Genomic DNA, 17,221 nt, shown 5'->3' on the forward strand with positions numbered 1-17,221 from the left:
GAGGATTTCACGCGGTGCACAAAGGCAGCCCCACATCATGCACAAGGAAGGAAGCTTTCTGAGGAATTATTACGAGTTTGAGTTCCAACTTTATTACATATTTGGTCGATACAAATAATGCAAAACCTTCGTAAAGCTAAATTTATTAAATCTCCAAAAAAAAATGTTAAAAGCTTACTTCTAAAATTATTAAGATGCTCGTTTATTAGTTTCTTTCACATTTTTATTAATTTTGTTAAATAAAAAGTTAACGTAGCAAAATGTTTATATCATTATGTTACAAGTCATGCATGCAAAAAACTTTATACCATCCATATATTTATAAAATAAAAACTAACGCAAATGATGGGTTTATTTACGAAATTAAATTAGGAATTAATATATTTTTATATTATTTTGTTTTCTTAGAGTTTTAAATTTGTTCGGAAGTATCGCTGCATTTGAAAATGAAAAATCAAATACCATTAAAATAAAATAAAAACTGAAAGGAATATATCCAATCTTTCATATTCTGTCTATTAAAATTGTTTTCGTTTGTCTTGATCAATCTATAACGTATAAATAGAAATTCTTCCTTTTAATATCGCTTCGTCTATATATTTTGGTATGTATCCGATCTTCGAAATGGTTGTAACGTTTTCGATAATATCTGGTACTTTATTCAGATAATAAACTATAAAATATGTGTAATTTTCAAAATATTAACAGTGAGATTCCTGTTATCAAAAAAATCAAAATATTTTGGAAGGTTCTCTGCGTAAAGGACAAAACATGCATGGCCGAGAAAGGTGTCGGCTGGAAATACGATGACTCACATAATTAATAAGTACAAATGGAATTCGTTCGTATTTCATCTGAAATCGTCTTTTTCTTTATTTGGTTTCATTACAAAATAGTCTAAAATTATGTGGGGACCACACAGCATGTGTTGCTCTCGTTCACGTGCGTGTCACATCCTTTTCATTTTCCTTTTTTGAGTTGATATTTTTTTTTTGTTAAATGTAAATAAATACCAAAAGAATAAACGTTTTACAAGCCAAAGATCAACATCCGGAAATTAAACCACAGGAAACCATGTGTAAACAAAAAACGATAATACATCAAAAGTTTTATACTCTCTCATAACGTGATATGAAACCAATCTTCCAAAAGTGTCTTGAACTTTCCCGGCTTTTGTCGTTGTTTAGCTAGGATAATGTTTCTGGCCATGTTGTCAAGATGGCGATGCAGCACAGACGGGGGCTTTTTATTTCCCCGGAATATCCGCTCATTCCTCTCCTTCCAAATCAGATGGATAGATACCTGCAGAATCACCTTTGCAATCAAGGAATGGTGCTTATTTTCATCGTGTCGTGGTTGGTTAAACCAACTTGCACAATCAACTAGGGACGTAGGAGGATTTCTCCAGCATTTTCCTGCATATACAGACCAGACAACCATGCTAAAAGGGCATAGAAAAAACAGATGTTCATGGGTTTCATCCTCATCCAGGTCACAAAGGGAACATCGAGTGTCTATAGTCAAACCCCAACGAGAGAGCCGATCTTTTGTAGGTAAGCGCTTCAGTAAGGCTTGCCATTGCACCATAGAGTAACGGGGGACAACTAGGCCGAACCAAACAAGAGGGTGCCAATCGACCAAAGGGGATGGGTTTCGGAGTAACCTCCAAGTCCTTGCAGCTGAGAAAGAACTCCTGAAATCATCATCACCATGTTTCCAAAGCGTGATGTCAGATCATGCTTCCTCTGTAGGCGGGGAAATCCCGGTTAGTGAAATATGAAGCTCTTGTATACGGGCCGACCGTGCTCCCGGCAAATTCCACTCACCGGACTCAACCGCATCTACCACAAAGCAGTTCTTGTGCAACCTCATCAGCCTGGGCCCCTGCTCACCAATAAAATCAATTAACGGCCCAAACATGGACCAAGTGTCGGTCCAGAAATGAGTGTTCTGGCCATCACCTATCTGCACCTTAATAAAGGGTCGAGCTGTCTGCTTCAGTCGAATCAGCTTGTTAAGATTCCAAGAGAACCGGGCAGCCGGATTGGTGTCCCAAAAACCCCTACGCTTAAACACATTATGCTTGAGCCATGCGACCCATAGGGAGCCCGACAAAGCTAGCAATAACCAAATCAGCTTCAATCTAAAAATAGTGTTGTATTCATCAAGGCTCCTAAGGCCTAATCCTCCCTCCGAACGAGGTGTACAAATGGTGCTCCATGCAACACGGTAGGAGCATGTCGCCCGTGCTGAGCTTTTCCACAGAAATGCAGAGCAAAGACCATTGATTATCTTAAGCAAGTATTTTGGTAGCAAGAAGACGCTGCTCCAAGCATGAACTAGTCCATAGATCGAAGACGTTACAAGTTGGACCTTACCAGCAAGGGAGAGAAAATGGGTTGTCCAAGATGCTATCTTCGCTTTGATCTTATCAATAATCGGCTGGAAGTCAGATTTTGATAGCCTCGTCGGTTTAAGCGGTATGCCCAAATATCGTACAGGTAGTTTTCCTTGCTTAAGGCCGAGCGCTGAGCAGAGTGTGGTAGAGTCGTGTTCAGTGATCCCGCTAGTAAAAAGTTCAGATTTGTCCAAGTTTAGTCGAAGCCCAGAGTAGGAGCCAAAGTCAGCCAAAATCTGCATTATCTGATGTAGTGAATTTGGAGTAGCCTCGGTGAAAATCATTACATCATCGGCGAATGAGAGATGGGTGAGACGAGGTTGGCTGCACTTGGAATGAAGGACATATTTGGCTTCATCCGCTGCCTTTTCAAGCATTCGGGTTAATAACTCCATCGACAAGATAAAAAGGTAAGGAGAGATAGGGTCACCTTGCCTTAGCCCTCTTGCCCCTTCAAAGTAGCCACAGAGCTCACCGTTAATTGCAACCGAGAACATAGGATTGGTGATACATTCTTTGACCCAACCAATATAAATAGGTGGTAGTCCTAGAGCCAGGAGTGTCCTCAAAATGAAGTCCCAATGTAAGGAGTCAAAAGCCTTCCTTATGTCTATTTTAAGCATCGCATTTTTCCGGCCCTTACGACAATTATAACCCCGCACAAGTTCTGTTGCTAATAGGATGTTCTCCATCATTAAACGACCCTTAAGAAAGGCTGATTGATTCCGAGAGATCACCGATGGGAGGATGGGCTTGAGGCGCTCAGCTAGAATGGTGGAAATGATCTTGTAGACTAAGTTGTAACAGCTGATCGGCCTAAAGTCAGAAAGTGATACTGCCTCAGGCTTCTTTGGAACCAAAGCAATGACGGTTGCATTTTGTTGTCTTACCAGTTTTCCCTTAATGAAGAACTCACGTACAGCTGCAACGACATCCGGTCCCACCACTTCCCAAGCTTCAACGAAAAACTCTTTGGGATAACCATCAGGGCCCGATGCTTTATTGTTTCCCAGGAAATTCAAGGTCTTCTGAATATCCTCTAAGGATGGAATCCTAGACATGCCAGCCAGAATCTGGGAGCTGAGATTCGGGTGCAACATATCCCTAAACCATGACGTGGGCGGAACGCAAACAGTAGGATCTGATATCCCAATGTGTTCAGTGAAGTACCGAATTGTCTCTGCCTTGATCTCATCTTGTTGTTCCAATCTTCGACCTTGGTTATCAAGTAAGAAGTGGATTCGGTTGTTGGCATTCCTTGCGTTGCTCGTCTTATGGAAAAAAGCCGTATTTTTGTCCCCAAGCTGCAACCATTTTATTCTTGATTTCTGCCTGTAAAATCTTTCTTCAGCTGCCTGCAGAATGGACCACTCAGTTCGGCATTTATGCTCTACTTCAATGAGATTAGTCGTTGGCGCAGTAAGCAATTCCGACTGCAGTGCATTCAATCTCTCCTTGGCCTCACATACTCGCTTGGAGATGAGGCTGAAGTGGGATCGGTTAAGCTGGCGCAATGGTCCTTTAAGGAGCTTAAGAGATCGGCAGAGTACAAATTGCTTCGTACCAGAAATGGACCCCGCTGCCCAGTTATTTCTGAGGACCTGCGTAAACTCTGGGATGAGTGTTAGATGCTGAAAAAATTTGAAAGGCTTTCGTACCTGGTCTTGGAGATTACGAGGGCTCGGCAATCTGAGTACCCCCGTAGCATGGTCCGAAGGGCCAGGAGGGCCAAAGTCTGCGTAGGCATCAGTGAAAAGATCTCTCCAATTCGCATTACCCATGATACGGTCTAGCTTGGTGGAAAGGGGTTGCCCGACTTGGTTGTTACACCAAGTGAATGTGAGGCCTCTCATTGGAATGTCGGATATCCCCGTTTCACAGACACAATCCTCGAAGTCTTGTATCCCCTGCGTTGGCACAATCTGAGCCGGATAATCTGATCTCTCTGAATGTCGTAAAATCTGATTAAAATCCCCAAGTAGAATCCACGGGCATTTAACAGCTAGCCGGCCAACAGAAAGATCACGAATCTCTTGCCAAAGTTCATGTCGCTCCAACGTTGAATTCTTACCATAAATAAAAGAGGCTAATACAGACTGACCCAGATCCGGGTGTGAGAGCTTGCAGGTCACCATCTGGGCAGAGGACTGACATATACAGAGTACTACTGAAGGATGCCAGACAACCAAAATGCATCCTGATGTATCATCTCCGTAATTACAATGGTGGTTCCATCCATCCGGCAAAACCTCACAAATTCTGTCTGAGTTGATTTGTTGTATATGTGTTTCCAAAATCCCTCCTAACAAAAGCCGTTGTTCCAAAATCCATTTTCGGACCAAAATTCATTTATTACGGGCATTCAGCCCTCTCACATTCCAAGCAAAAAACATGGTTTTCAGTGGCAGTTTCAATTCCTCCGCGTGGCCTTACGGCCACGGTCTTTTCCCTTCGAACGACCTTTATCAAACTGACGTGGTTGTTGTTTCGCTTGAGGTGATGAGCAGTGGTCCGAAGGTTGGATGGTTGAGGGTGATGATGGCGGATGTTGGTCAGCGGCCTGGTCACATATGATAGCGGGCTGATCAGTGGTCTGATTTGGCACCTCCGTTGAGTCCACAGAAGGAAGGTCAACAACCAATTGCTGAGATAGGTTCACAGGTTGCAGCGGGAGCACCTCTTGCTGAACCACATCAGAAGTGAGAGTACTCGGCTTAGCAACCCATGTTTGCTTAATGGGTCTAGACTGCCTCTGGACATTTGCTGAGTTCTTTGGGCAGAACCGTCCGCTATGGCCCAACTCAGAGCAAAGACTGCACTTCGGAGGTAGTCAATCATAGGCAACTGAGATGTTGCATTTATCACCATTAGGGAGGTTGACTGTAACCTGGGACGGAGGTGAGGAACCCAACTGTACATCAACAAAGACCCTAGCAAGTGCAATGTTCTCTTTATCTGTTGTACTACGATCAAGATACAAAGGATTGCCTATGCTGGTGGCAATTCTCTCCAAGCAATCGGCATTGTATAGGATCGGCGGAACATTACGGAGTGTTACCCAGGAGGGTATCGAATTCAGAACAGGTTGTGCCTGATCCATGGAAGGACACCAAGTGGAAACAACCATTGGGCAGGGCCCGAAATGCCAAATTCGTCGAGCAAGCGCAAACATTTTAGTCGCTTGATCCGGAACTCGGAAGAGAAACTTTCCATCTTCCAACCGCTGGACCTTTATCTTCCCACCGTTGCGAGGCCATAATGCATTCGTCACACCAATTATACGTCCCATGGATGGGGGTAACCCGTAGAATTGGCCGCAAACAAAATCATCCCATTCCGCAGAAGAGTTAAGGATTGAGTCCTCCGGTATATCGACCAATGGAACACCCGAGGGAAGAATAGTGGGATTACCAACTTTCTTGAGCAATCGTAGTGACGAAGTGACCTTAGAGCTCCATGTTGCAGGCGGCTCGGCTGACAGTACAGGTGGAGGGGCCTGAGTGGAATCTGGCTTCACAGATTGCTGGACCGATGGTGGCTTGGACTGCACAGTCGGATTTTTTAGGAGAGCGCAACCTGAGCTGAGCTTGGGCAGTGGTGGAAACTGGTCGCCACTGAAGATAGAGAGGATAGGGGGAGCAACGGCGTTTGGAGGTGCAACCGAGGACGGAGAAGGGGAAGGAGAAGGGGAGAAGGATCTCAAGTTCAGAGAACGGTGGCTAGGAGAGGACCCGACACCATTACAATGAGCTCGGAAACAAGAGGGGGAAGTGGGAAGAGGAGAGGCGGGGGAAGGTGGGCGAGCTGGTGGTGCAGGTCCAAGAAGGCCTGGCGATGGCGGCGCAGAGGACGAGCGGAGCCGAGGGGGCATGGTGCTCCCGACGATTGGCCCGACCACGCCCGCCTAGAGTTGAAGGGGATTTTTAGGTGGAGATGAAAAATTGAGCCAAGCCCAGGGAAGAACAAGCAGATGGGGAGAGGATTCTGACCGGAGGAAGTGATAATTTTTCCCGGCCGGCAGTGGGCCAGCCAGGGTGGGGCGGAGTTAGGGTTTCGCCCTTCGGGGGCGAGAGGAAAACACTCGGCTTATCATGGACTTTTATCTCAGTTGATATTAAATTTATGCCAAACATCAAACCGTGACATACTCGAGTTTGGCATATGATTTAATATGAAGATACACATATTTGTTAAAACTTAATACTAAGCATCAAACGCTAACGTATTTGAATTTTGATATATGATTAATATATATAAAAAAATACACACATTTTTATCGAAAAGATAATTATGTAGAACACAAATATTGTAAGAAGCATCAAACCCTAACATATCAGGTGTAAGAACCACCTTCGGTGTTTCACATCCCACGTGTGTGTTGTAGGGTCGTGCGCGTGGGTCGGGATTAGTGTGGGCCTTTGGACTTGGGATCACCCGATTATCAAAAAAATATATATATTGTAAGAAGCATCAAACCCTAACATATCAGGGATCTTTGATATACGAATAATATGAAAATACACTTTTGATATGATCTATAGATTCTTGCGACCACAAATTAAACGTACACCGAATACGCGACGGCAATACTGTATCGAAATTGCGACGGAGCCGGTGAAACACGATCTGTTGTTATGCTATAACGACAGATTTGTTCTCCGCAAGGTATCCGTCGCATTGTGGTAACTTTCTGTCGCTGTAGATTTGCGATGGATGTATTCGACGATATCCTTGGCAACTTGCAGCTTGCCTGCCACGAAAATATCCATCGCAAATTTCGTTATTATATGCAGATTTTTTTAGTATTTATTCACATTTTCATTTTCACCAATTTAGATGTTTAGACGTTTTTAATCTTTACGCTCCAAATTGATGGGCATTAGAGATATGAACGGATATTATTACAAATATTAAATACATACACGATATGATTTGTTAGTTTAAGTCTTCTTATTAAATTAAAACTGTCGTACTTGTGTATTTTGGTTTCATTCAACAACAACAAAAAAATATCAAATATTATTCTGTAAACATTGTCGGAATATAATATTGGAATGGTCAACATTAACTGTAATTAATTGTGAACTCAATTAAAATATATTCCAGGAATGATCGGGCATAGATTGTCGTCGTTTTTTATACTTATTTATCATATTTACATAAATTTAATGTTTTCTGCTTTTCAAATGTACAGATCTCTCGCACAACATTCGCTTTCGGAACCTAACCTGGATAGTTCAACCGGTGAAAAGTGGACGCAAAGCGTCTGTCCCATCCCGAGTTCGAACCCCAGGCTAGAGAGACAACGCATAATTCAAATCACATGGCTGGTTCTCGGTCTCGGGATTAGTCTGGATCTCAGTCCAGGAAACTCGATTACTAAAAAAATAACATTCGTTTTCGGATACACATATATGTCGGGATTGAAGAGACGGGAAGAAAATCAAGAAAGAGATTGTATTAAATATTTATAGTTATTAACATTTTGGTTCATTCTTATATTACATCTATTATGTTTAGGGTTTGTATAATTTTTTGAATGTATAAATGTTATAAAGGTTTTATATTGATTTTAATATTGTCTCGGGTCTGTCTGCAACTGTACCTATGTAAAATGAATTTCGTATACAAAAACCATTCTCTAACGGTGGGCCTGTTTGAGTTTCTGTAATTAGAGCTTAGTGCTTACTCGCATTAAATGGGCCAATTTGGGCTTCTCTAATTCGCAAACGGGCCCAGTTTAATTTTTTGGTATACCCATTAATTATTAAAGGGAAAACCAAGCTTGCTAAAAAAAATATCAAAAATATATGAATTTGTTATCTTCTATACGAATATATTAATTTCCAAAATTCTACCGAATTTAAAAAATTTTGAAATTCATATATGATATTTTTTTTGTTAACAGTTTATGATGTAGATATCGGTTCGCTGAGAAATCTATATCATCGTCATACGAATGTCATATCATTATATGTTAATAACTAAAAATATAAAAAAAAAAAATAATCTATTTCTAAAAAACTAAAATTCATATATATATATATACACACACACACATTTGCAAATCCGTATATTTTTTGGAGATTACAAATTTCTTTTGTTATTATTTTTTAGCAAATCGATGTATATATATAATATTTTTCTTTAATTATATGTTTCCATTTTGACTTTTTCAGTTTTTAGACAAAATTATATATTAAAATGTATAATGAAAATTAGTTTTAAATTAAAATGTATTATTTCTAAATTTAAATATCCACTGAATTAGAATTATGATTTATATCACATTGAGTATGTAATGTAAATGATTTATTGTATCTTTTAGTCATTATGATTATGAATATGATTATTATTATTACATAGTGTTATGTTCAACAATTTTTTCCGTGAGTCAAAAAATAAACCCAAAATAATGTTAATCCACCTTACCCGACCCGACCCGACTTACGGAGTCGAATAGAAAAGACGAGGTCGAATTTGATAACCGGAAATTTAAGATTTTGGTTCGAATATTGGTGATGAGAAACGATGTACATTTTGTCGAATTCATCTTTAATTAGACTTCGGATTTGGTGTTCATTGCCCCATATCCATCTCTTTTTCTTATAACCCGGATAATTAATAGATATCTAAACATTTAGATTATTCCGTAAAATCGAGATTAGATAACGCAAAAACAAAATCACGGATACCCTAAATACAACTGCCATGCGTGCCGTTTTCGAAAGGGTAAAACGCCGTCAAGGTCAATGGAAAACCAACTAACACGTCACCAACAGTACAAAAACAAGGAAAGAGCACTCCCTTTTCTACGGTCGAACACGTGGACGGCTCAGATCAAAAGGAGATCGCATGGAAAATCATATTAAACTCTTTTTTCGCTAAAATAAAATAGTTTTCGAACAACGTCGAAATACACGTGTACGTATTATATAGTCTATAGGAGGAGAATATTTACAAGCGCATAGAACATAACGATTTAGATGGGTATGTAATGACAAAAAGAGCCATGAAAATCAGCGGCTGATTCCGTAAATAGAGGAAAATGATGGGCCAAAAAAAAAGTGGAAGACAAAGGGGGCCTATATTTCACATGCACATTTGGTACTTTTGTCGGAAAACTTGGAAATTTCCCAAAAGTATATAAAAAAAAGGACTGTTTCCTATCATAATCACACAGCTCACGCCATAAGACAAACCCCAAACATCATTTTCGCCAAACCTTCAAAAAGGTATCCACTTAATTTCTAGTTTTTCTCAAAATAGCCTCATAGTTTTTTTTTACTTAAACATAGCCCATTATTCTTTAAATTGCAACATCCGATAACTTTTTCGTGCCCAAGTGCCGTTATGAGTATGTAAGAGAAGTAGAGATTATAATAAAGACGAAATTGACAAAGTAAGCAATGATATATATAGACAAGAATTATTCGCGCGTGACCATATAACCCAATCATATTTTGAGCCTCGAGGGCTTTGTTGGCACGTAATGGTTTCAAGTTGTCAATAATACTCCAACCAAACTTTGGAATTCCAAAAAAGATTCGTCCAATTCAACCTCCAAAACCCATGTGTGGGGAAAATATAACAATTTGAACTTGTAGCAAAATGGACTCCAACTTCAAACTATAGCAATAGTTTTAATTTTATTTCGCATCCTTTTACGTCCATACATAAAATGTGTGTGAGCCATATATATATATATATATATATAACGTTCCCTCGCTAAATTTATCAAAAGGGTTAGAATTGAATGACCACAAAACGCCAAAGTTAACTTCAACTTTGCCATGAACAAGTCATCCTTTGTTAGTAAATTTCATTGGAAGCTTTTACATAAATGAAAAATATTTTGATTGACCCATTCATAGAACCTTTTTTTTTTCCAAAAAAAAACTCACTTTTCTCCGCCGTGGGAGGCCTCACTTCCTCCATGCGTATACAACCAGCGAGAACCCAAGACCGCCGCCGGAGCCACCGCCTTCACCGTACTCCGCCTCGTCGGCGCTGCTCGCCCACTCGAGCACGGAGGAGCTACACGCCGACGAAGCCGAAGACATCGACACCGACATGGAAGATGAAGACGAGCTCCTTGTCCGAGCCCTCGTGCTCCTCAGGAAGCTTCTCCTCATCTTCCTCAGCTCCATGAACCCGCATGGCTTGGGCTGCCACAAAACGCTGCCGTTCTTCTCCGACGACGGACACGACGCCGTTTCGTACTCCGCCGCTGCGGCGACTGGGTCGGTCTCGAACCTGAAGATGAAGACGGCTTGACCTCCGCCGTTACCGTTACCGTCGACGGTGGCGGTGGTCTTGTTCTCGAACAGCCAGTTGTAGACGTCCCATGAGACCTGGACAGGAACTCCATCGACTTCGATATTTTCATTTCCTCTGAATTTCCATCTCAGTCGCTTGATCTGTAAAACCCTTTTGCTGTCGACTCCGAAACACAATCTTGCGTCTTCGTCGATCCGACAATCGATCGAGATCTCTCTGTTTCTCCCTCCGATCTTCGCTTTAGTACACAGCACTCTGTTCCCAAACATGTGTTCTCTCCTCAAAACCAGAGCCTGAGGAATCGTGGGTCTTCCCGCTTTGGTCCTAGCGTAAGCTTCCCTGACGGCGTCTCCGACCAAGAGACCCATCTCGCCGTCGACGACTACCGCGATGTAGAACCCGGATCTGGGTTCGGGTCCGGAATCGAACTTGACCCTGGTCAAATCCCAGAAGATTTGGACTTTCTGAGAGACGCGTTTAGATCCGCGTCTTCTCCAGAAGGCAAGTGGGTTCACGTGGAGGCGGAAGGAGACGGCGGAGGGGGAGAGATCGGCAGCGGCGGCGGCAGAGAGAGAGAGAGGTGAGGCGGAGGAGTGGTGATAGCAATCTTGGGTCTGGAGGAAGAGATTCAGGGAATGGCCGAAGAAGGAACGACTCCACGTGATGTAGAAGACGCCTAGATCCGTCTGGTAGAGGCACGTGGTGAGGTTGGGATCGCCGGAGATTGCCCGAGGAGGCGGAGATGGTTCCGGAAGCGGCGGCGGATGATGATCGGAGGGACGAAGGCACGCCGGGATATGGCGAGAAGGAGACATTTGCGCTCTGTTTTTTTTTTCTTTTAAGGTTTTCAGATTCTGAGGAGGTTGCGTGAACCAAAGTTCCTGAGGTTTTGAAGGGTTTTTCTCGGCGAATTTATATAAAAACCCATTATTCTCTTAGATTTCCTAGTTGGAAAATAAATAAAAAATCGAGGAAAAATAGGATTAGAAAGAGAGGAAGTAATCGCAACTCGGAAACTTTTGACATCAGTGTGACTTTTTCAACTTTTCTTTTTTGGAGCCAATATAATACAAAAATATAATTTTGCATATATTTTTTGTTCAATGTATTATCATTATCTGTCCAGGGACTCGGGAGCATATATGATCCTCGTAACATAATCATTGTAAGAACATAATCATAGGGAGAGATGGGGTAAAAAAAAAAATTCACATTCTGAGAATAATATTTGGTTATAAACTTTTAAAAATGTCTAACTTTGAAAATTTATATTATAAATTAATCGTAGTAATTATGGTAGGCATTGATTAGCAATTAGTGAAGCTTGTGACCTTGGAATAACATAAATGGCAAATAACACTATTTAATAGTTTTAAGCTAAATCAAAGAACAATAAGATGGTCAAGCTTTTGACCATTAAGGTGTTTGATTGTAACTTTTTTCCTTTCTTTCTTCCAAAATAAAATATAGACATATATAAATCTGGTATTAAAAGATTTCTACGATAGGATAAAATCTCCTATTTGTAACAGATGTCAGAATTGTTAGGATAAATTTAATTTGTAATAATAAATTAATAAGTGTATTTAATTGGGTTTTTTCGCCCGTTTATTTATTTTTCAAGTTATTCGGGTACGTTGGCAGACAGCTCAACGGAGGTCGATAATGGTCGTCATATCCTACGATTTTTTTATTTTCCAAAATAACGTGTTTCTTATTCTTTTTTATTTTTATTTTTGGCGTGAAGAAATTAAAATACTACGACAGCAAACATATTTTATATTACCATCGATATTAGATATAAATAGAAATAAACATAACAAAACTATGTATCTCTTGGCATATTAATCTGAATTTTATCCAATACGTTAAATATATATATATATATATATATATTACAAAAAAAAAAGGGGGCATGAGAAGCAACGGTTGACTTCAATTTCTGAAGTCGAAGACTCGGACCAGGTCAGTCACTGAAGCACAACGCGCTTTAAGATTCAAAACTCATACCCGACTTTAGATTTGTCCTTTCAGAGTTGCCTTTCCTTATTCAACCGTTTTAATTACACATTATGTGCATTTTATGTATATTAAAGCTTGTATTATGTTATGCGGTTTACGTACATTGCATGCATGTGTTTTTGTGATATCATAATGTTATACGCATATAAAATATCGTGGTTCACTTTTTAACGATTTAGTATAATCATTTAAATGTCATTTAAGAACAAATGTGCCTACCGATCGAGAATATCGGCTCATCAACACACTAATATAATATAATCAAATGATCATATCACATATCGGTTTACCAAATTAATGACTAATACAAGATTGAAATTATTTCTAAAATATTGACACCCAATCAAGTCGGTTCAAATAACGCAAGCCAACAGCCAACTTTGTTGTTTTGTAACGTATATTTTTTTTTATGGGAAAATTAATTCGCCTTGATGGTTAGAAAATCGAACAAGTTCATAATATATAAGCATGGTAGTTTATACGGTCGGTCGCAACAAAATTTGACGTTTTCCATGCGCCCATAACAATATCAAAACCCATCTGAATCTCTTGTCGTTTATCTAACCACCGCCATAATAATAAACATTAATCATTCCTAAAAAAAAAGTTTCTTTTATAACATTTAAGAGAAATTACTATGATTGACCATGCACGTCACGATTCAGAGATAATCTTGACAAATTAACATCCCTCTAATACGTGGCAATACACATAATCAGATGTTAAAACACATCCTTTCAACAAAAAATCAATTAAATCTAACGTCGTTTTCGATTATATAGTTAATTATTAATAATTTTACGAATTCATTTAGTGATTTGGTTGATTTTGAAATTGAGTATAGAAATTTGTCAAATTAAAAATTAATGTAAAAAATATATAAATTAAGGTGTTATTTTATCTTATTATTATTTAATCAGAATTAATTTGTGGGGAAATTATTTCCCAATTCGTATTGACGGCAACAAAGACGCTAGAAGATAGCAATGAAATATCCTCATATGTCATGTCGATTACTGAGCCACCGTGGAATGGACCGACTTCTTTTTTGTTTCGTTAGACATTTATTTCAACAGTGAGCTTCTTGTATGTTGTTTTCCTTCTAATGGTCAAAGATTCGAGTTTTAGATGATGTTTTTATGAATCGGTTGAATTGCGATAATGATTATCAAGTTTCTATTATTATTATTATTTATAACATTGTAACTTTATTGCCTCGGTGAATTTAAAAAAAAAAATCATTTCAATGGTATATTTGGAAGATAGATTGTCTTCTTATAATTTAATAAAATCAACTTATTTTGTAAAGCATTTTTAAAACATTTTTATATCAGTGACAAGATATATAATATAAGCATTGTATGATATTAGTGATCGGTGATCCTTAATTAATGGCCATTGAATTTATATAATTCGTTTGCGTTGAGGGCAATCAAATTCTATAAACAATTAGTAATTAAATATAAGTTACATTTAAATACCGAGAAAATGAGGGTTTGAAAAATCAAAATAAAAATAAAAGAGGGTGGGATCCACCAGGTGGGACCGGAGCCAATGTGTTCTGTTCTGATTAGTTGGTTCAACGTCTGAAAACAAGTTGGTTAGGCTCACCAAACCCACGTATTTACGCGTTCCATTACATTTTTAATGCATACGATTTTTATAAATTATAAATTAGAAGTTGAACGGCATATTAAGTTCATTTTAGTTTATTTTGTTTAAATTCTATGAATTTTGAATAAATACAAATAGAATCCGAAATAAATTCGATTGGAGTTCACTTTATATATTTTTTTCTTCAGGTTTTCACAAATGAAAACAAATGCGCCGAAATCTATTGGGTTTTTGTTTTTTTTTATTTGGTATTTGATTTTGTCCGTGAAACATTCAAATAGATATTAATTAGCAATCAGGGATGAAGTGATGCACCGAACAAATTTATCATAAAATGTTGAATTAATTGGGGGTATGAAGACAAATACCACTATTAAAATATTAAATATGTACGGAATGGCAATATATATATTGGAGGGAATAATAACCGAAATTGTTGATTTTCATGCATTATTCTAAAATTGACGCAATTCAATGAACAAATCTAAATTTCGATTCATGAATATGAATTGAGTTCTACCTAGTGAGAGAAATGAGATCTAATATCCAAACATTATTTTAATGAAAATTAATCAACCAATAGGATAATACGATGTGTATCAAAAGATTGATGAGAATGATCTAATAAAATGGTTAAATTTGTAATGGGCCTGAAAATGACAATATAATTATTGGGTTAAGCCCATGCGATTCTCGGCCCACTATCTGAAAATGTGTCGCTTTTAGTTTTGGGATATCTGAAATCCACATATACAAGCTTCTCTCTCTATATGTATGTATGTATGTATGTATGTATGTATGTATGTATGTATGTATGTATGTATGTATGTATGTATGTATGTATGTATGTATATATATATATATATTCACTTGCGAATGAGAGAATTCAAATACAAATACACAATAGAGGTTATGAATACAAAAAATACGGTTAAATATCTTCTGCATTCATTTACACACGAACTATACTAATTATAATAATAATCATAACAGTCAAATGGCTACAAATCCGTACCAATGATAATCATGTTATATATTGGCCAATACGTGAACATCAAATACGTCCGTGGTTAAAAATTCTGTAATCATTAGGTTAAACGTGCTAATGGTGATTTCTCGTTTTGCCCTATTTTTGAATTCTGTCGAGAGTCTTCATACCAACATTAGGTGCATATATTTGTTTCATTTAAAGTCTGTGTTTTAATAAATTATAAAAGTGCATGTTTTAAAATTAATATAACCAAACGTTTTATAATATATATTATATATACACATACACACATCCATATTGGTTTGTATTGTGTCTAGGAAAGAAGTTAGGGTTTTTCAGGGTGCATGTAAGCCACTAACCCCTTCTATTTGCACTTCCTAAGCATTTGTTTTTTTTAAAAAAAAATCTTTCATAAGATATGTTCCAAAACTATATAAGCATGTGCTTTCCTTAATGTTTTTACCTTAAGGTTTGAATTAATTTGAACTTTGAACGACTATCTAAACACTTGATCCAAGGCACCTAAAATCAAATGATCATAAGCTTTCGCATCAAATAAAAAGTGTATATATATATATATATATATATATATATATATAAGTGAAAAATAAAAAAAGAAAAATTGGATGTTAGTGAAAAGGGGTTTCACCTTATAAGGCCATGTTTGGTTGTCTCTCAACCCAACACCTCCACATGAGATTCTACATTCCTCTCAACACCATCATTCCCTTCTCCATTATTGCCTTTGACCACTTTCCCTCTCTTTTCTTCCTCACACATATATATAACCACACTTACAAACACACACACATATATATATATACATATGTATGTATGCATATGTTTGTGTGTGCAACTGCTTGTCTCAACAGATATGGGTAAAAGCTTTATGGGTAAACTAGTTGTAAACAACTTTCACAAACCCTTGGACCGATAACAAAGATTCTAGTCAAAACCACTTATTATATGATCAGGTATCGATTCATATATAGATATAACTGTAAGGTTTTGTGCATGGCGAGACATGATGCATCATGTTTAGGATTCGATTTCCATGTCATCGATGGCCATTTAATCAGGAGTACGTGAGAAAACTATTGAAACCCACGATTCAATAATACTTTTCTTCAAGCGCAATGAATACGTGCTAATGTTAATCCGAAGCCTCGATTAATTATGGGTCCGATTAATTAAAAGACAATGTATAAATAATTTGATATTAAAAATGACAAGGAAAGTTCTTACTGTCGGCACTGCTTGAATTTTTTTTATAAAAAAAAAAAAATTTGAAGTTAGTCTTCTTCCGTCCATTTGCAAGAATTGCATGTAAGGACCTACTCCTAATCATTTCTTTTCTTCCTTATAAAAACCTTTATTTTAAATTTAATCAAATCGAAATTACGAAATTCTCACATTTATATCCCTGAATCCCACATTTTACGGTTATTTCAATTACGTGATCTTATTATGCGTATATAGATAAATATATATTAGAAAATTAGACTAGAATTATTATCGTAAGATACAAGGATTTCTTTATAGTGCGAGGGAGGCTACGGAATTCAAAAAAAGAAAATAAAAGAAATTGCACGAATAAACGATCGATAATCTATTTGATGCTCTGCTAAAACTGGCTTTTTTGTATGCATGCCACGTGTGTCATTTCCCATTTTTTGTTTTTCTTTTCATTTTAAACCGTTGTAAACCGTAAAATTTCAAACTTATCATTTTTTTACTGTTCAAACAAACACCAAATCAAGAATATTAGTCGTATATTTGAACAAGTGACCAGTGGATGAAAGGTGACAAAATCATCTTTAAGGTCATGGGTTCGATTCCACTGGTGGAAAGTGATTTAATTTCTGGACTAAAATAGTCTATATAGAAAGGTTGGTCCTGAACCTAGGTGGATGTAG

General features: G+C 37.9%; 1 protein-coding gene across 1 annotated transcript; it reads right to left on the bottom strand.

The window, feature by feature from the left end:
* Positions 1-10,174: 10,174 nt before the first annotated feature.
* Positions 10,175-11,730, bottom strand: LOC104799041. Its single transcript, XM_010521345.2, has one exon. It carries the CDS (start codon positions 11,491-11,493, stop codon positions 10,324-10,326), a length of 1,170 nt encoding a protein of 389 aa, XP_010519647.1. The 5' UTR covers positions 11,494-11,730; the 3' UTR covers positions 10,175-10,323.
* Between the last annotated feature and the right edge of the window lie 5,491 nt (positions 11,731-17,221).

Source organism: Tarenaya hassleriana, unplaced genomic scaffold, assembly GCF_000463585.1.
Source record: "Tarenaya hassleriana unplaced genomic scaffold, ASM46358v1 Cleome6, whole genome shotgun sequence".
Taxonomy (NCBI): Eukaryota; Viridiplantae; Streptophyta; class Magnoliopsida; order Brassicales; family Cleomaceae; genus Tarenaya; species Tarenaya hassleriana.